The sequence below is a fragment of the Camelus dromedarius genome, chromosome 18 (assembly GCF_036321535.1).
Source record: "Camelus dromedarius isolate mCamDro1 chromosome 18, mCamDro1.pat, whole genome shotgun sequence".
Classification (NCBI taxonomy): Eukaryota; Metazoa; Chordata; class Mammalia; order Artiodactyla; family Camelidae; genus Camelus; species Camelus dromedarius.
The window spans coordinates 17,485,689-17,506,222 of NC_087453.1; the positions used below are offsets into that span (position 1 = coordinate 17,485,689).

Below are 20,534 nucleotides of genomic sequence, written 5' to 3' on the forward strand. Positions count from 1 at the left end.
AGATTTTGGTCAGTTTTGTTTACTGCTGCATCCTGGCAGCTAGAACAATGCCAGGCACATAGTAGGTGTTCAATGAACACTGCAGTTATTACACAAGACACACACAGCGGCTCTGGTGGAAGGCAGAGAAAGGATCCCATCCTCCCTGCTCAGGGCCACCAGGGAGCTCCAGGAACCCCCATGCTTGGGATGCCCTACTGGGAAGCTTCCAGCCCTCACGGTCAAAGTCAGGCTCCCAGGCCGGGCATCCAAAGCCTGAAGCTCTGGCCCCGCCTGAACCCCAACTGCAGCCCCTCCTGCCCCTCTCGGCCACATACGTGTGTGTCCCTTGGGACACAGGCTGCGCACGGTTCCGGGTCACAGGTGGCCCTCTCCCTGGAGATGCTCTCCCTCCCTGGACTAGGGTAGAAGCCCTCCTTGGCGCCCCAGTGGTCTCCAAGTCCTCCTCTCACTGCCCCACCGGAGCATGTTAGATGACAGGTATTGAGGTCTCCCTGTGTACCTCCCAACCTGGCAGCTCCCCAAGGGCAGGGCTCCTGCATTGTCCAGTGTGGAGTAGGCATGCAGGACATGCTGTTAGGCACGTGCTGAATGAATGAATGAATGAACAAACAAAGTGAGAAAGACAAAACCTAAAGGACTTAAGTTAGAAATAGTAAGAAAAAAACAAGAGATATAGCCTATCATTCATTCATTAATTTGTCCCGTCATTCATTCATGCAACATTTACTGGGCACCTCTGATAGGCCAGATTAGTGTTTTGGGGGGACTGCACCCACGAAAGTAGACATATGGACACAGGCAATCAGGGAGGTCCTGAGTTGGGCCCCAGCAGACCGGCCCTCTCCCCACCCTCCCTCCCTCTGGCCCTCATAACCACCGGCACCCAAGCCCAGCGGGGCCCACTGGGCCCAGCCAAAGGGCTGCCTAGCAAACTGACAGGCAAGCTGGAGGCTCCCCAAGATGACCCAGAGAGTTGTCATGTGAAATGTGACCAAGAATGAACAGGGCACTGAAGAGGGGCCTACAATGCCTGCTTCCCTGGCAGCTCCTCCACCCTTGAGGCCCATGGACCAGCGCCACCAACCCTGTGGGGTCATCTTTCTGACTGGAGGCCCACGAGGAGCCAGAAAGTTGATGTGCCTGTTCCCAGGGTCACTGTCCCCTTATTACAGGTGGGGAAACAGGCTCAGACAACCTGGGGACCACCAGGGCCAGTCCCCTGCCCCAGGGTTAAAGGAAGGACACCATCCTGGGTGGCAGGCACTATACACAGGACCCCACTTCATCCTCCCAGAGACTAGATGAGGTGGTGCTGTTTACTGTCAGCCCATTTCAGAGGGAGGTACCCGGGCTTAGCGCCTGAGGGCACAAAGCATGAAAAGGCAAAGATTTCAATCCCGGGACTGACTGCAGAATTTCCCAATCAAAACCTGAGTCCTCCCTAAGCTCCCTCTCCCCCACTCAGCTCTAGAAAGTGTGACTCTCTGCGGGCCATTTCCAGAAAGCCTGCTCTGTGCCCAGCTCAGCAGGGTGCTGGGGCTGAAAGGGTATGTGACACAGGGTCTGCGGCCACCTGAACTCCCAGCTAGGAGGTGGAACAGGGGAAGGGGCCGCAGACAGTGTTGGCGAGGAAGCCCCAGCTCACACCGAGCTCCTGAAATCAGAAGATGTCAAATAAAATCTAAATAAGTGGGATGGAAAAGCCTCCAGGAACTGAGAAGTCTGGCGGAGAGAGGGGGCCCTTTCCTCCCCACCAGGATGGGAGCAGAGTGTCTGCCCTGCGAAAGAAGTGAAGAGGAATGCATTTTGTACAAAAGCTTAAGGAACCGCAGTATGTTTTATTAGGAAGATGATGTCCTGGGCATGCGGTAAGGGTTCAAATGCTCCTTGCAGAAGGAATGAAAGAGATCAACTTTCATGGTCCAGCTACCCTGGGCCTGGGCCTGGGCCTGTGCTGGGCTTCTCAAGATGCTTGGGCCAAGCCCTGGCCCTCAAGGGGCCCACACACTGCGGGAGTGACAGACACAGAGACCAGTGACTGTTGTTTGGACCACAGCCGGGACTGAGCGTGGATCAGCATGTACAGTTCAGGGTGTGCACCATTTGTACAGCCATGAATCATCGTGGCCCCAGAGATGTGCAGGGCACAACTATATGCAGAAGCTCCAGACGGAGAGACACGTGCTTGGAGAGGAAAAGGCAGGCTCTCGTCTGCCTGGGGAGTCAGGGAGGGCTTCTAGGAGGAGGGGACATGATGGGACTTAACCACTGAGTGAGGTTTGCACAGTCGGGGGTGCTCAGGACAGGAAGGGACATTTTAGAGAGTTTCCCAAGTCCAACCTTTTGGGGACCACCTTTACCATTTCTGCAGGAATCCTGTACCACCTGCACTATTATTTACTTCATATTTATTTTCAAAGCATCTTTCCCTTTTTACTTAAATAAATTCAGTTTAAAAGGGAACTTTTATTACTGCCATAAATGGAAAATCAGCATCACTGGCCATAAAGAGAGGGTAACTGTAAAAATAAACACTATGAAAACCAAACAGCGTTCGTAAATTCTAGCCAGGGAAGGTTGCTTACTGAAGGCTAAGAAACTCAGTCTCCATTTCCTCTCGTTAACAGGGGAGATTTGGCAAGAGTTAGGTGTTAAATTCAGAGCAGCACCAAGCAGAGACTTTCTTCTTGATCAGAAGGGCTTGGGATGCAGGTCCAGCTGACATGTGGACACTGGTGGGCAGCCACCTACACCACCGTCACTGGATCTAGCTCCCTTGGCCACTGGCTCTGTCCCAAAATTCATCTTGAGTTGGCACCTCCAAGACCTTGCCTGCTCTGGCCCATAGACCTGGAAGCCTTCCCTGCCACTCATCTCTATGGGGCAGCATCCTGTCTGATTCACTGGAAGATTCCCTGTGTATGGAGGGAGGACTAATGCCCTGCCCGAATGGGTGCTCGTGGAATGAATGACCAAAGAAATGAAGGGAGGGCTCCCTTCTGGGCTGTGCTGCTCAAACCAGGGAAGCGACTTTCAGAGGCATTGGTTTTCCTCCCCACAAATGGGGAAAGAACATTATTTCTGTATTAAAACAAGCATAAATATATTATGGCACAGAATACAGAATTCATGAATTTTGAATGAAATAGGAGACATCAAAGATAAGTTGCCCTTGGTGGGAAGCTGTTTACTCTCCTGCATGGGGTGAACTCCTCGTCAAGGGCCACCATCCTCATCTCTGCAGCCTCCGGTTCCTCATGTCTGGGCATCACCGTATTGCTGTGTCAGCAAAAGGGAAAGGGGACAGAGAGGAAAGAGAGGGGCCGGGGGGAGAGTGAAGCCCAGGACCTGCAGGTGAGGATGGGAATTGTGGCTCCACCCAGACTAGCTGTGTAAGTTGCTTCACTTCTCTGGGCTTTGGTTCATTGTTTAAAGGCTTATTTTGAGGATTAAATGAACGAATGCAAGTGAAGAGCCTGTTTCAGTGTTCAGGACAGTTGGGCCTCAACACCGACTCGCTGCTGAGTTTTAGAGACGCACAAGCACATTCACCCAGGTGGGGTCCCCGCCCAGCCCACGCTGACTGCCCACCTAATAACAACTGAAGTAGCTAACATTTTTGAGCACTATGTGCTAAGCACCTGGAGATGCTGTACCTCCATCTGTAAAGTGGGGCTAATAACAACGATCACCTCATCAGGCGATGGTGAGGATTAAAGGCATTAACTTTTATAAAGTGACTGCCTGACACCAGGTATGTGCTTATAAAGATGTTTCCTTTTTATTTAGTTAGCTGTAATTGAAGTGAAATTCACAACATAAAAACCATTTTAAAGTGTACGAGTCGGTGGCGTTTAGTGCATTCACAGTGTTGTGCCACCACCACCTCTGTCTAGTCCCACAACATTTTCATCACCCCAAAAGGAAGCTCCGTACTCATTAAGCAGTCACTCCCCGTTCCCCCAGCCCCTGGCAACCACCAATCTCCGTTCTGTCTCTATGGATTTGCCTATTCTGGATATTTCACGTAAATGGAATAATAAAATACGTGGTCTTTGGAGACTAGCCTTTATCATTTAGCATGTTTTTGAGGTTCATCCTTATTGTAAAATATATCAGATTTTGTTCCTTTTTATAGAGGTGTTTCTTTAATACAGTATCTCACTGAATCCCCAATACAACCTGGGAAGTAGCTACTACCATCCTCCTCTTCTTATAGATGAGGAAATTAAGGCACAGAGAGGGCGGGGACTTGCCCAGGTCGGCCGCCAGGCAGCGCCTACAGAGCGGGATGGCCAGTGCTGGCACCTGCAGCTGGGGGCAGGGTGCCTCCCAAGGCCATAGCACATATTGAAGGAGACAGCAGTGGAATTACAAATCTAGGGAGATGTAAGGAGAGTGAAAATATTCTGGCATTTGCACAATTGTGGGAGTTGAGCAGGTTTCCCCAGTGGAATTCCCGCCTCCTCTTCCCACACATCTGGGCCACAGGGGATGAAAGGGTTTGGGAGGGAGAAAGGCAAATGTGGGAATGTGCAGGGAGCCAGGGACAGGGTCAGGGAGCCAGGGATAGGAGAAGGAACAGGCATCCTGATGTCTGTGCAGGTACCACTGCAAAGCCAGTGGGGTGAGCCCATCGCACCGATGGCTAGTGAGGCTCAAAGAGGTTGCATGGGGGCCAGGATTTGAGTTCAAGAGTAATCTCAAGACCCAGGCACATATCTATCCCTGCTGCCTGCCAGAGGCAGAGAGGGGGTGAATGGAGGAAGCACAGGGAGACTGCATCAGCCATAAGGATGAGCAGTTGCCCCAGAACCCCAGAAAGGAGCATCCCCAGATCCACTGAGAAGCGGAAAGAAAAGTGATATGTTGGGAGGCACCAAGGCTGAAGCGAGGGAGGGCCAAGGGCCATGCAGAACAGAGCAGAGAGGAGAGGCAGAGACGAGGGCACCTGAAAGTCATTTGCAGAGACCAACAGGAGGGGAGAAACTGAGGCAGCCCCCAGGGATGCTCCAGAGCAGAGGTTCTGGGGGTGCCCAGCAGGCAAGGCAGAGAGCAGGGTGGCCATGCTGCCCCACTCCCTCCCCACCAGGCTTGGCCTAGGGCAAACCCAGCCCCACTCGGGATCTGGTTCCTGCCCCCACCCTAGCCCCTTCCACTCCCGCCCAGTTGTGTTTGGGAAATCCAGGATTGCAGCAGTAAACACATGGGCTCTGGAGTCAGGCTGACCTGGATTTGAATCCCAACTATACTTCATGGTGGACAAATCTCTGAGCCTCAGTTTCCTCATCTGTAAAATGGGCACTGTGGGGACTCAATGGGTTCATACATAGGTGTCAGTGTCTGGCCCATAGTGAGCTCTGCAGAGAATGATGATGCGATGATCAGGCTGCTATTCGCACTGCCTCTCTGAGGGAGGTGTTCCTTGAGCTCCTGCTTCCCCAAGGCTCCCACTTCCATTTTCCTCACCTCGAAGACTAGCCTTTTCAAACACAAGGACTATTCTAGAACCAAACAATTCTTAGCTCAAGGGGCTCTGCCCTGCCCCAGGGCCTTTGCATTCACTGCTCCCTCCGCCTGGGAGGGGATTTAACAGAAAGTAGCAGAGCTGGAATGGGGCTGGGGGCACCCAGCATCTAGCTGGAGTTAGGGACCACTGCTGGGGTCTCTGGGGGACATAAAGAGACCAGCTGGTGAATCTCAGGGCCCCTACCTGAGAGGCCCTCCCATCAGCTGTCAGCCAGCCTGCCCTCCCCCTCCCTCTCTGCCTGCCTGAGACCATTAGTGTGGCTTTGTTTTGAGCACTATTTTCGACTACCATGTACTCTGGCCGCCAGGCCTCCATTAGGGACCCTTTCCTGGGGCCGATGACAGGCGGCAAACAGCTCCCCAGCGAGCCAGCCATAATTGCTGCCGCCTCTGAGGTCGGAAATGATTTTTTTAAACCTCACAAAGCAAAACAGACACCCTGCCGTCTGCTCTTGCCTTCCCCCTCCTCAGCCTGGAACCACGCCTGAGGTTTCTGAGAAAGGGGGGAGGTTAGTCAAGACCCCTCCCAACCCCAAGAGATACCCTTAACATGCCAGGCTGAAGGAACACCGAGTTTGGGTTCTGCTCCCTTGCTCTAAACTAGGTGTGGGGCCCCCGACCCACGGCACCTCTCTAAGCCCCAGTTTCCTCCTAGGCAAGATGAGCGTGTTGATGGGTGCCTGGCATGCCTGCTGGGGTGATCAGGAGGCTCGGACAGGAGGTCGTGGGCCCCTCTGAGGAGTAAATAAAGCAGAGAGAACCAGAAGGCAGGAGAGGGAGAAAGAGAACCTGCCAAGGGGAGAAGATCGCTCAGGAAAAGGTTCTAAGGAGGAAGGAGCTTGTGTGCTCAAACACAAGAAAGGAAGCCAGTGTACTTACACAGACACACACACACACAGACACCCAGAACCTTCCAAGCCCATATTTCCATCATTCCCTGGACACTTCGGCCAGCCCCAGCATCCTATAAACCCACACACTCAGTCCCTTCCCAGGAGAACAGCCTCCCCTCCTCTGTGAGCCCCTCCAGCCTCCAAGTCCTATTTGAGCCCTACTTCAAATCAAAGGGCCATCCCCACCCAAATGCCAGCCATGCCCTGTGCCTTCCCCACTCAGAAACCTCCCAGGGCTGCTGCTGCCCTGGGGGTCAAGCCCAGGTTCCCCAGCCTGTTCTTAGCAGCTCCAGCTGCAGCCTGCTTTTCCCGATACGCACACACGACTCTCCAAAAGAAGCCCGTCAGACCCAGGCAGTCGGGCAAGGCTCCCTACTGGCCTCCAGAGTTTCCTCTCAGCCCTGGCAGTCCCTGGATACAGGTGAAGAAGGAGCCCACTTCCCCCAGGAAGTCTTCCCTGACTGCACCCCAGCAACCATTCTCCCTGGGAACCCTCAGAGATCTCCCTCTGATGGCTCACCTGCCTGTGCCATTTCCTGGGTTCTCATCTCTGGTTGACTGTTCTCCATTATCTCTCCCAGCCGCCACCCCCTGAAGACACTCACCAAGGACTTGCCAGGGAAAGTGAATGAAGCTTCCATCAGAAGCCACCCACGTTGCATGAGAGCACTGCAGGGAGGGGAAGGACTCCAGAGCCTGGCTTTGCTGCACACTGGCCCTGTGTCCTGGGGACAGCCCTGCCTTCTCTCTGCATCTCAGTTATCTCCCCAATGAAATGAAGGCTGCTTCCCCCATGGACCACAGGCAGGCTTTGGGGGCCTCGATAAACTCTCTGCAACAACAAAACCATGTGGCATTTTTCTGAAGAAACAATCCAGTTTTCATCAGATTCTCAAGAGAATTGTGACCCCCACCCCCAAAATTAGGAACCATTAGTCTAGACAAGAGCCAGTGTCCCTTGTAGCTTCCCCACGTGGTCATCCATTCCTTTACCTGCTTCATTCATTCAGCTGACATTTCTTTGGTGCCTGCTCTGTCTAGGTGTCATCACGATACACAGAATATGTGTACATGTAGTCCTGAGATGTCATCTCAAGAGAGGAATGTGTGTGTGTGCATGTGCGCACAGAGAGACAGAGAGAAAGGGAGGACCAAGGTGGGAGAGATGAGAAGAGGGAGGGACACAGATACAGCAGACTCAGGGAAAAAGACAAAGAAAGATGGAGAGAGACTGAAAGACAGAGATAGAGATCGAAAGAAAGAGAGAGACAAACCTGAGGAGAGAGAGAGAGATCCCAAGGGAGGGGGCAGGCAGAGCAGTTGCCACAGATGGGCACTGCCAGCCCCCCTAATTGATGGCTTTGAGCAAGGGCCCCTGCCGGCTCCAGCTCTAACCTTCCAGATGCTCTCAGAGCCTCTATGCCTCACGTCCCAAGGGCAGCAGCATGGAGGGAGCGGGGGAGGCTGGTGTCCAAGCAAAGGCAGAGGGCGCCAGCCTGGCTCCTCAGGCCGGTCAGATAAAGGACCACCCAGGCGCCTTCTCACCTCGCCCCAGCTCCTCAAACCACACACAAGCAAACACCCGAACACACTCACTCCGGACTCAGGCTTAGATGAAAACAGCAGCCCCTTGAAAAACACCCAGGCTGTGCCCAGGGCCCTCGTGTGCTCCCGGTCCCACTGCTCCTCGCTGACAGGGCTGGCCTTGGACCCAGGAGCCTAGTCTCCCTGCCCCATGCTCTTTCAGCCAGACTCAGGCCTTCTCAGCATTTGGCGTCACGGGCCCTGAGAGAATCTGAGGAATCCAGGGCACCGCTGCGGAACAAAGCACCTGCCCACACACCCAGCCGGCTTGGCAGCTAGGAGAGGACAGATGAGCGGGTTAGGAACCCCAGCTCTGCAGCCCCACAAGCTGGGCTGAGGCCTGGCTTTGCCATCCAACATCTGTGTGTCCTCAGGCAAGTCACGTCACACCCCCTCAGCCTCAGTGTCCTCCTCTGTAAAACAGGAGCACCTTCCTCACAGGGCATGCGAGGGCTGGCTGCGAGGAGGTGGGGGAAGTGGCAGGCACAAAGAAAGCCCCCAGTGAGCACTGGCTGGTGGCTTGGTTCCGAGCCCAGAAGGCCACTGAGAGCTAAGCACAGACACACAGGATGGAATCCCATTCCACCATCAGCTCCATCCTCACCTGTTGATTGGAGGAAAAGGATATTCTTGGGATTATACAGACGGAGGACTTCTAGACACTGAGAGCTTAGGAGAACTTGGCATTGTTCAGGTGGGGAGAGAGGCTCAGAGAGGGGCAGGGACCTGCCAAGCCACCCTGCAGGTAGATGCAGGGCGGAGGGTGGATAAAAACTCATTTCTCCACCCCACCTCTGGTACTTTAACTGGGAACTGAAATGACAAAGGAGTCACTTTCCCAACCCCTCAACACAGGGAGCAGTGAAGGGCTCACCCCTGCCATGTTCCCTGGGTGGAACCAGGCATCCTTGGAGTTGGCAGCTCCTCCCACCTAGGCACTGGTCCCAGTACCACCACTAAACTGCTGTGTGACACATTTTTATTAACCACCCACTGTGTTCTAGCTTCTCTGCCCACTTCATCAGTCTTTGCTCCACTGGGAAAGAGGGCAGGAATCCCCTCTGTAACATCCCCAGCTTATATCTGGTCAGGTCCAGCTGGCATACCTTCTGTGATGGGGAGCTCACTACTGGGTACCGTCACTGCTCCAGGAGTGAGTGTTCTTCTTCAGGCTAAACAACATCCCTGCTTCTTAACTCTCATCACAACTATATTCATATATATTTTATAGGTGCAGTTGTCTGACCAAGAACCTTATCTGTCTTCCTCACTGATACATCCCCAGTGGCTAAGAGTCTGATACACGGTGGGTTCTCAACTGATACTGTTGAATGAATGAAGGAATGAATGAATGATCATGCTTCTAACACCTGGCAGCCACCCCTGTTAGGCCAGCAGTTCCCAGTATGAGGAGTATGGAGTCTGAGATGGGAGTGGGTGGCCTGTAGGCCAGCAGTCCCAAGTCTGGTCACCCCCACACATGGAAGTGCCTGTGTACCACCCGTACCATGATGTGCATAATGTTTTTCCATAAACTAACCCACTATGTTTTAATATCCCCATTAGTCTCATCCTAAGCAATCATATCTGTGAAATCACAGCTTTGATGTGCTGGTTATATTTTTCCAGTCCACATTAAAATAAATGCATAACTATTAAAATGTAAAAGGTTTGTCTAGGTTCTGCCTAAAATTCTCTCTCAGGTAGGACCCAAACTTGCTGAGGGCCCTGGGGTTTCTTGAAGAAGGGTTTCAACTGGGGATGGTGGAGCCGAGTCCCAGAGACTCCTCTGCTGGCTTCGAGGAAGGGGAGGGGGCACAGCAGTGGGCGGGGAAACTGGAGGAGCAGCAGCTCCTCTGTGCCCCCATCCCCACCTCCCTTCTCCACAGCAGCAGGTACCAGAGGGATTCCAGGGTCACCAGCTGGTAGAGGGGTGGATTTCTTCCCGCAGTGAGATCACTGCCCCCTTTTCTGTGGTAAGAGTCTCACTGGGGTTTGGGAGAAGAGGACACATCCCAGAACCCCAATGCCCTCAAGGCTGCAGCATCCCATATGCACCCCAATGGGCTGGGCCTGGGTCCACCCATTGCTTACCCACCCCAAGATGTGCTTGTCGTGGTCAATAAGGATGAGGAGGGGCTCCAGTTTTATGATTTTTTTACTAAAAACATGCATGTCTTATGAAAGTTAAATTATATGAATGTTTAAAACTACATTAACTTCAGACTCGCAGACATAGTAAAGAAACTTATGGTTACCAGGGGATAGGGAGTGGGAAGGGATAAATTTGGGAGTTTGAGATTTGCAAATGTTAGCCACTATATATAAAAATAGATTTAAAAAAAAAACTACATTAACTTGGAATTAGTGAAAGTTTAAGAATTCAGAACTTAGACCTCTGCCTTATCCTCCTTGCTATCTGTTGCTTCATTCCCTGCCACCTCCCTGGGCGGGACACTGTGGTGGGTACCAGGACACAAGGGAATCTGACCCATCCCTGGCCATTACAAGGAGGGTGGTGAGGGTGCCCGGATACCGGCCCCTGTGTGCCCAGCTGACCCCCAACTCCCTTTGGGGCTGAGAGATCCTTCCCATAACCCCATCAACAGTTGGTTCAGTCCCTAAAGTCCCAGGTCACGGCCAAGCGCCAGGAGGTGGGCTTGCTTCATGCCACCTTTCCCCTCTCCTTGACACCTACCCCTCATGGGGGCACTGATGTCACTGTTCATACCACATACTTCCTCTCCTCACCCGTTTGATTTTCTCAGCCTCCAACGGAAGCTGGAAAGTCACTGAGGCAGGGTCCTGGTCTGGGGGTCGCCACATCCACTGCCGCACAGCCAGGGCATGGAACGTGGAGGTCACCACGCTCCTCCCACCACAAGTCTCATGACCTCGGGCTTTTCCCTCCTCCTTTCTGGACACAACAGTGTCATGAGCAAGGGCCCTGGACCCACATTCCTGGGCTCTGATCTGGGCTCCAATACTTGCTAGATGCGTGACCTTGGGCAAGTCTTATAACCTCAGAATCCCAGTTTCCTCATAAATACATCCAGCCAGGGAAAGCTCCCTCTTCTTAGGGTTCCTGTGAGATTCAGATGAGACAACGCCATTTAAGACCCTGCCATGACAATAAACATTTGCCTCTGTATATGTTTTTTTCATTCTTTTTGTACCGAGCTGGGTAAAGTGATCCCCAAAGCCAAGCACTAGCCTCTCTGGCAATTCGGGCATGTGCTCCCTGGTGGGTGGCCTTGGTCTTCTCCTCTGTGAGATGTGTAGAAGGGGATGGCCCCAGGGGCCTCGCCGGCTTGGCTTGAGCCTCAGAGATTCATTCCAAGCGCTCCATCCATCTCCTGCCCCAGTGGCTGCTGGGTCGGAAGGGACCACTCTCCCAGCACCCCGACCCTGCCGACTTGCTTGTCGCAAGGAAACTTCCCGCAACACCCCTGCTGTCACTGTGGCAATGAGCCGAATCCCCCAACCCGCTGGCCGCCTGCGGGCCCCTTGCTTAGGGAAAAGGCCGAGGGAGCTGCTGATAGGCAAAGTGTCAAAACCAATTGGTATGAAGGATGTGGGGAAAACTGCTTGTGAGGACCAATTCCCCACAGGAGGCCGGGAAACCCTCAGCCCAGGGCAGAGTGTTTACGGGCATAATTGATAGAATAATCACCAACACCAGAGACAACGGCGAACACATTTTTAACATCACAACCTTCAGAAGACAGCACTCAATTTTCTCCATCTCCCAGCCACCAAACTAGCCAGCTTATTGATGGGGAGATACCAGCAGTCTGGTAAGGAACGCAAGAAAGCCAGAGTCATTTTTCAGTGCACCGGCTGTTTGCCAAATGGCCCAGCGGCCCCCGCCCCCTCCCCCAGCGCCCCGCTGCTCCCTCCCGGCAACAAGAAAACCTCAGGACAGTGAATCACTCAATGGACAAAGCACCAGGCCAAGCCAGGATCTTTGTCTGCATTGAGGTGTATTAATAATTGAAGGTGCTGGCCTACGGGTGTGTGTGTGTATATGTATGTGTGTGTGTGTGTGCGTGCGCGAGCGTGTGGCAGGGCGGGGGCAGGAGGATGGATGTTTGCTGCAGTGTAAGGCTTCCTGGGGTTCCTCTGAGGGTCCACATACCTGCTCCAGCCTAGACCTCTTCCTCCCTTGCAAAACCAGACCAATCCAGCAGCCCCTGGCACCAACTTCCCATCCCTACACGTCTCATCAGGTATGGGTGAATACTTAAGGCAGTGGCTCCCACACTCCAGGCTGCTTAGTAGTCATCTGGGGGAGCTTATTAAAATGCAGGTTCCAGGGTCATCAACAATTATTTTGACCAATGGATCTAGGGAGGATCCCAGGGTCTGCATTTTAAAAAAACTCCCCGGGTGATTTCAAGGCAGGAGGTCCATAAAGAGTCTGTCCTCCAGCCCTCTGTCCCGGACAAGATCTGGAGAGTCCTGGAGAAGTCTAGCCCAGCTTCCTGCTTCTAATTTGCATGTGGCCTCAGCAAGATCCCATCACCTTTCCCAACTGCTGGTTCCTCTTGGTGGAACCCACTGACCTACCAGTTCTCTGTGGAGCTGGAAGGGGGACACTCGGATAGGGCTGCACAGAGAAGAATGGGTCCCAGAGGAGGCGCAGAACTGCCAGACACCTCTTCATTGTAGGCACAGCTCTCCAGCTCCCTATACAGACTCAGTGACCTTGGGCAAGTCACTAGCCCTCTCTGAACCTCAGTTTCCTCCAATGTCCAACACCAGTCTTGCATGAATAATGTCAGCCTTAGTGAGTTAACACTGGCAAGGTACTTGGCAGCACCTAGCACACAGTAGGCAGCTTCTTTCCTCCCACCTCTGCAGTGCTCACGGCAATGAGATAACCCTGATAAGGAAAAAAATCAGAACAGCTGCCATTAATTGAATACCTACTGGGCGCAGATGTTAATCATCACCATCACCACAATCACCACTTCCTGACACCTTCTTAAGAGGCAGGTACCATTCACTCCCCATTCTTTCCTCATGCCTTTAAAAAGCCCTCTGCAAAGTGGGCTGAGTGGAGGTAGCGGGGAGATGGGAAGCAAAACAGATGTCCTTGCGGACCCATCTGACCGCGGGCTTTCCCTGTGACAAGCCCCAGGGCAGGCAGGTGGAAGGCATTAGCCTGGCAGCTGGGCTGGGCTCGGACTGAGCTGAAGAGGTGAGCGTTAGGGTCATTGGGGCCCTCCCCAGGAGCCCCCACTTCCAGCCTCCCACCCCCACCCAAGACATAGAGACGCCTTGCAGCCACATTTCCTGAATCAGCTGAGGACACGCAGAGCCCAGGAATAATGAAACGATCAGGCTCCAATCTGCTAAACAGCAATTTCTGGGCTTTTTCAGCACACACAGCTTTTATCAAATTGGTATTCTCCTCCTGAACACAAACGGCTTATTAGACATGACCCACTTATCTGCCGCGTCTCACTATCATTAATAACAGTTTCTTTTTGTGATTAAGTGAGTAGCTCCAAACCCTTCCTGTGGTGGCAGGCGCTTGGCCCAGCAGAGGGGCAGCAGTGGGTGCTCCTCGTCATCCACTACTTGGTGACTTTGAACCTGGCAATGTTGGGGGATGGCAGTCTGGCCCCTGCAGAGCAGTCCAGCCTCCTCCTTTCTTGAGGGACAGAAGGAGCCCCAGAGGGGTGACTCACTTCCCCGGCACTGCACAGTGGTCACTGAGAGAAGCCAGATTCCCCACAGCCAGTGCTGTGTCCTTCCCATCCAGCCCCTCCTCCTGGCCTTTGCTGGACCTCTCCAGGGTTTGGAGGGGACGTTACAGCCAATGGGACAGCTGTGCCCTAAGCATGCCTGGCACCAGGGGGCAGGCAGAGACTACCACACAAAGGGCAAACCCTGCTTTCCTATGGGGGGATGGACACCTCGGGACCTCAGGAATGACAGACTAGCACCTAAATCCCTGGGCTCTAGTACCCCAAGGACAGGATGATCATAAAGCCCCAGTCCTCATATCTCTCGGGACCGCAAACTCAGGAAAGCCCTTTCTTGGAAAAGCCTTCTAGTCTAAGTTCCAACCCTGCCAAGGAACTGAGCGAAGCCAGGAGGGGAGCAGAAGGAGGAATTCCCAGTTTCCTTTGAATGGAAGGGAATCTGACAGGGAGATAAATGTCCTGGATAAAGCATTGCCTTTGCCTGACAGACCCTGGGGCCAGTCCCAGCTCAGCCACTCACTCACTGTGTGACCTTGGGTAAGTCCCTTCACTTCTCTGAGCCTTGGTTTTGCCATCTGTAAACTAAGGATCAAAATAACCCTTCCCCTACTTATCATCGCTCCAGCCAGTTCAGTAGAAATTAGATGAGGGATAGGAAGGGTGCATAAATGATACACAGAGCAGTTACTATCTAATGTGGTAAGGAAGGCGGGTGCACAGAGTCGTGGTTCCCCAAAACCCAAAAGTAGAGCCCCTGAGAAGAGCTGTGGAAGCCCCCTATTCTCCAAAGCAACCCCACTCCTGCGTCACGCCCCGGGCAAAGCCTTCTCTGATTACCCACCTACCACCACCACCACCCCGCACAGCCCTCATTCTTTTCCATCAGAATAAATCACCCAGTTCTCTGCCCTTTGTGCAAACCTCTCCCCAGCCCTGGGCATACAGTGCCCAGCATTGGTGCCGCAGCTTCCCCTACCAGATTAGAAGCCCTCACAGGGAAGGGATGGATGGAGAGTCCCCATTTTCATCTATGCCCTGGTCCCCATACAGTAACCTGGCTCATGGGGGGAAGGGGGAGCCCCCACAGCTGCCAGCTTCTGACAATCCAACTCTGCTGCCAACTTGGGCTCCTCTGGGGCTAGAAGGAGCTTCTGACACTCAGGCAACCAGTGCCGGGAATGTTCACTTGCTCCCTGGCTCCCACGGTGGCTGATTTGAGATTTCCCACCTTTCAGTCCTCCAGGGTCGAAGATGAGGATAGGTGGGTACCCTACCGAAGGATGGCAGGGGCTTCCTGCCCACTCCCAGAGGCAGACAAAAGCTCCTGGCACCCCTCTTCCCCTTCCATGCTTCTGTGTGGAAGCAGCAATGCCAACTATTCCAATGTCTAGGAGGGGCTCCCACCAAGCCTTCATCCCCGAGATGCCACCCACCTGACAGGGGAAGCTGCAGCCCCAGGCTACCAGTTATCAAGAGGTGGGGGTCTTCTGTCCCCCAGAGCCTTTCCCAGTGATATACGGGGCAAGTGTGGACAGGGAGGGGACAAGGATAGTTGTGGTGTTAAACCCACAAAGGGTAGAGGCAGATGGGCAGAGAGGTGGGCAAGCAAAGTGTGCTCACAAGTGTGTGTATTTGCCAGTGTGTCTGCAGGCAGGCGGGCAGGCAAGAGTTGTGCGCCTGGGTGCCAGCTGGCAGGGTGTGAGCCATCCAGCCGTAGTGCCTGCTGTGTGTGTGTAGTGGGCATAAGAGTGAGGAGGGGGATCTGAGAAGATGTCTAGGGATGCGTGAGGGTAGGAGTTATGAGTGTGAAAAAGCAGTGAGTGTGATTCTGAGTGTGTCCATGGCTGTGGACATCTGTGTGGTCGTGGAGGTGTGTGTTTCGGCGCGAGCGAGGGAGGTGGAAGGAGGGAACCCTCCGCGGGAGTGGGATCAGAGGTGTACACGGGGTGCCCCCTCCTCAGCAGGGGTGGCCAGGGTGCCAGGGCCGGTCCATAGACCCGGCAGGGGGCGCCCCGGGACTCCCGCCACGACCAGGGAGGGTCTGAGCCCGGGGACAGCCAAGTTGGAGCGGCGCGGCCCAGGGTGGGGTTTGGTGGGGAAGTCTGCGGGGGCGGCGACCCAACTTACCGTGGCCGGAGATGTGGTTGTCCCAGGGCGCGTGGCCGGCGGGCCGCGTGGCGCCGCCGAGTTGCAGGAAAAGTGCCAGGTAGTGGAGGGCGCCCAGCGCCACGGCGAGCGGGGCCCCCATGGTGCGCGCTCGGGCCGGGGGCGCCACCGGCTCACATTGGGGCTCAGGAAACCGCAGACCCCGCGCCCGCCGTCCCCTGCCCGGTGCGGCCTGGCTGCCCTGCTGCGGCCGCTGCCCCTCGCCCACTGAACCTGGCCCGGTCCCGGCCCCAGCCCCAGCCCCAGCCCCAGCCCCAGCCCTCGCCTGGCTCTGGCCCAGCCCCGGCTGCGGGTAGCGAGCGCACGCCCAGCCGGCCGCCTCCGACTGCGGGACTCTTCCCTTCCGCGGAAGGCCACTCCGCTCGGCGCCGCTGCCGCCGCACCCCCTCCCTCCCACTCCCTCCCGCCCGCCCAGAGGAGGAGGCGGCGGAGGGATCTGCCTCTTGATTTATCATCAAAGTTTTGCCCAGGCTGGGATTTTTAAAGCGGTACCCGCAACTTCCCCCGCCAGAGATCGCAGGTGGGGGCGGGATGGGGTGGAGGAAGCCACCCCGGGGACCTGGTTCGGGCAAAGCATAATGTAACTAGCTTCGGAAACGGAAATGCTCTCCAGCGGGATAAGGAGAAAAACCAATCTACCAGCCGCCAGACCCAGCGCGCTCGGACTCAACTTTGCTAGCCGGTCGGTGGCGGGGTCACAGGGGGGCAGGTGGGGATGGGGGTGGAGTGGAGAGTGATGTAGGGTAGGAACCTGGGCTGAGTCACAGGAGATCTGCTTAGAGCCCTGCCTCAGCCTTTGCCTCCCTGTGTGATCATGTCCGAGCGTCTTACCCCAGTGTGAGCTTCAAGGTCTTCACCTGAGAAGTGAGATTAACAGCTGCCGTCAGGGATCCTGGTGAGCATTTACGAAATCGTGTTTATAAAGCGCTAAGTGTAATGCGGCCCTCATGGTAGGAGCTCAATAGTTATTTTTGTTGCTCCCCTCTCTGGGACTCAGTTTTCGTGTCTGTGTAGTGGGCGTGAGGCAGGCCAGTTGCTGGGTCTCCTAGTTTAGAGCTGCTAGGCCCTGAGTGGTGGATTGGATCGCCCCCTTCTGGACCGTAGGGCTCCCTTCCTCGGACCGATGGGCCTAGTGGAATGTTGGGCAGGTGGCGGGGAGCAGGGAGTTGTTAAGGAAGCCACTTTCATTCCCAAGAGCAAGAATCCAACGAGAGCCTCTGATTCCTTCTCTGACCGTTTTACTGGGGCTGTTGGGACAGACTTTCAGTACAGACACAACGCGGACCTGTGGGCCCATTTAAAAGATGATGAAGCATATTAAATCAGAGAAGCAGTTTCTCCAAGGCCTCAAAGCGAGTCTGTGGCGAAGTCCCTGACTCCCGGGCAGGGTCCCTCCTACTCTCATTCCTTGTGCTTCCCCAGCCTCTTTCCCAACACGGCCCTGTCTGCCGCGGTTTCAGCACCACGGAGGAGGACAGCGTCAGTCCAGACACCCCGTCTTTTCAATCTCACTGACCGCACCGTCACCCCACCCCCGGCTCTTAGATGCGAGGATTCAGCACCATGACAAACCTTCTGATTTCCTCCCCTGCCCTCGCAGAATGGGAGTCAGCACCGCAGATGTCCCACAACCCTATCCAGACCACAGGTGGATCCAACATTATGGACAGCACCCCAACTTTGAGAATGAGGTTAGAGCCCGAGGGACAGCCCCCCACCCCGTCTTTACTCTGTCCTCGCATACCCCTTTCCAATACTATGGCAGGCAGTACTCCAGATAGGGCCTGTGGTCGCCAGCCACAATCCAGTTTATTCAAAGCTATAGGCAAATTCAAAACTATGGCCCTGAAGTGTTGCTCACTTACAAATACTGTTTCAGTATTGACGCTCAGCAATGCCTTCAACACCACAGACAAATCCCTGTCGTCATCATCCTTGCTGTTTCCAGCCCATATTCACAAGATGAAGAGGTCTCTCTCTCTCTCTTTTTTTTTTTCCTTTTTCCCTGATCAATTCATTTCTCACTTCCTTCCCACATAGAGGTGGTATTTAGACTATTCTGGGATGGTCAGGCATCTTGGATGCTACAGAAGCATTTCCTCATTCATTAATTCACTTGACCTTCACTCCCAGTGAATAGACTTCATTGCCCCCATTATAAAGACAGAGAGAAATTGAGAATCTTTAAGATTACATAGCAATGCTTTTTCACTTCCAGCCTAAGGCCTCTCCAGGAGAATGTGATGTCAGGAATGGAGCTCAAACCCAGGACTTTCTTCTCTTAAACCTCAGATTGGAGGGAAGGGGACACAGGCAAGGGAACAGGGAGAAAGAGGAGATTAGAAGAGAGAAAAGAAAACAGGAGACTGTGCTTGGGGGAGCTGCAGAGAAAGGAGGTCAGTGTGGGAGAGCTGCTCTGTGACTAACCCACTGACTGACCTTCAGGAATCCTTTCTCCTCGTGGTCTGGGACAGGGTTAAACTCTGTAACCTCTATGGTTCCTTCAAGGACAGACCTCCAGGGATTTTATGAGTTTGAAAAGGCTCATGCTGCAATGGCTCTGCTCAAAACCCCCCAATGGCCTTGCTTATAAGAAAAATCCTGATGTTTCTAGTTTGTATTCAAGGTCCCAGGCTCACCCCTTGAACATACCTTCTGCTCCAGGCATCATTCCCCTCATGTTCCCTCCCTGAACATGCCCCAGCCTCATCATGTCCTTATCCTTCCCAGTGCTTCCCCCTCCACATGTATGCTTTCCCTTCTGTCTAGCTGAGTCTCCCACTGGCCCAGGTCCAGTCTTCCCACAGGAAGAAATACCTTCTGCCTTCTCCCAGTCCTTAAGCCTCTGTTGGCCCATTATTGTCTACCCAGTGCCATGCTAAGATCTTTGATTATCCTACTCAGTCCTCAGAACAACTAAACTGTATAGGGTAGAGTGACCTTAGACAAGTTACTTAGCCTTTCTGTGCCTGAGCTTTTTCACCTGTAAAATAAAGATAATACCTCTAACACAAGATTATTGTGAGGATTAAATGACTTGCTACATGGAAAGCACTTAGAACATAGCCTGGCACATACTAAATAGCAATACAGAGGAGACAGTAATATATAGTAAATATATAGCTCTATACATGTTGAGTATTACTGTCATTACTATTATTATTATTTACAGAGGAGTAAACAGATGCTCAGAGAGGTTAAGTATCTCTCCCAGTGCTTCACAAGACAGTTGCAGAGCCATGATATGTTTGAGCACAGAGCCGATGCTCTTGGCATAATATCTAAAAGCACTTCTAGTTCAACTCACCCAGCTTAGGAAACTAAGACCCAGAGAGGATGAGTGAATGGAAATTCTCAGAGTTACACAGCCAACCATGACAGAACCAGATCCAGGACCTCTTGTCTCCCAGCTCAGTGCTCTCCCACTATACCATATTGTCCCATTTGTATTTCCTGCAGCACCTAAACTGTACTTTACAGTTTGTAAATCACAATTATATCCATGATCTCATATAATTCATGCAACAACCCCCAAGGCCACTATTCTTACCTTCCATCTTTTACAGATAAGGAAACTGAAGCTCAGAGAGATGAAGTAACCTGTACAAGGTTGCACAGGGAAGCAGGATAGAGGCTAGATGTGAAAGGATGACTGCCCAGCCCATATTCCTCCTCTGAGAAATTCTGTCTCTTTTCTATTTTGTGATCCAAGTGCAAACTGCAGACACTGTGGAAGCTAAGAGCCTAGTGGAGGCACAAGGTAAACAAAAACTATTCCAGGAAACAGTCTCTAGGAATTCACTAGGGTGGGTGACTGTTGTCACTCATTTCACTCTGGGAATTCTCCAGGAGATAGTAAGTTTCCAGTCCCTGGAGGCAATTATACGAGCATCTAGTGGTCACGTGGGTGCCATGAGGCAAATATCACTGCTATTTCCATTACCCAAATGAGGCTCAGAAGGTGAACATCATATTAAGCATTTCAGTCAGGAAAGAGGATCTTTTTAAAGTTCCCCCCAAGCAGGGGATCTTGCACTGTCCTCTGAACGAAGCTCCCTGGAGAGTCTCCACCATTCCCTTGACTCAGAGAGGCCACCCTCCCTTTCCTCCTTGAGATGTGTCACTTGAACACCATGGCTCTGTCAGTCGTAACAGCCATAAGATTTGTCCTTTTAATCCAGAATCAATAACAAATTTCATTTAAAAATAAATTAAACCAGGCATTGGAAATCATTCACCGTGTGGGCCAGGGCCCTATATAGCGCCGTCTAAATGGCTTCCTTCTGCTCATCTATCAATGCCAAGAGGGGGGGAAATACCTAAGCTGCCTGATTCATGGAGAAACTGCTTGAATGTATCAGCCCCTAACAATGAGCAATTGAGCCCCGAGTTGCACCTTTTAACACACCAATAACATGTGGAGCACGGCTTCATGAGAGCTTATCGGAGACCCCACGGTCGCTGGCTTGGAGGGATCCCATTTATAAGGGGGAACAATGGCTTCAGTATGTAGCCACCTAATTTCCAGAATGCATTACTGAGCTCAGAGGAGCCACGGAATTCTATTAACTCTTATCTGCCATGGGAGGGTATGAAACCGGCCGGGAAATCCAGACTTGGCAGAAACAGGCCCAGAAAGCACCAG

The 20,534-nt window shown here is 53.1% G+C and overlaps 1 protein-coding gene across 2 annotated transcripts in view; it reads right to left on the reverse strand.

Moving 5' to 3' along the window:
• Positions 1-16,214, reverse strand: part of VSTM2L (V-set and transmembrane domain containing 2 like) — a 34,955-nt gene extending 18,741 nt beyond the window's left edge. The window contains exon 1 of one of the 2 annotated variants that reach the window (XM_031433832.2): positions 15,851-16,214. In XM_031433832.2, the coding sequence (XP_031289692.2) occupies positions 15,851-15,971 (121 nt within the window). In that variant the 5' untranslated portion in view covers positions 15,972-16,214. Of the gene's footprint in view, positions 1-6,945; positions 7,014-15,850 lie in introns of those variants that run through there. The other variant, XM_064475698.1, reaches the window with a different exon arrangement.
• Between the last annotated feature and the right edge of the window lie 4,320 nt (positions 16,215-20,534).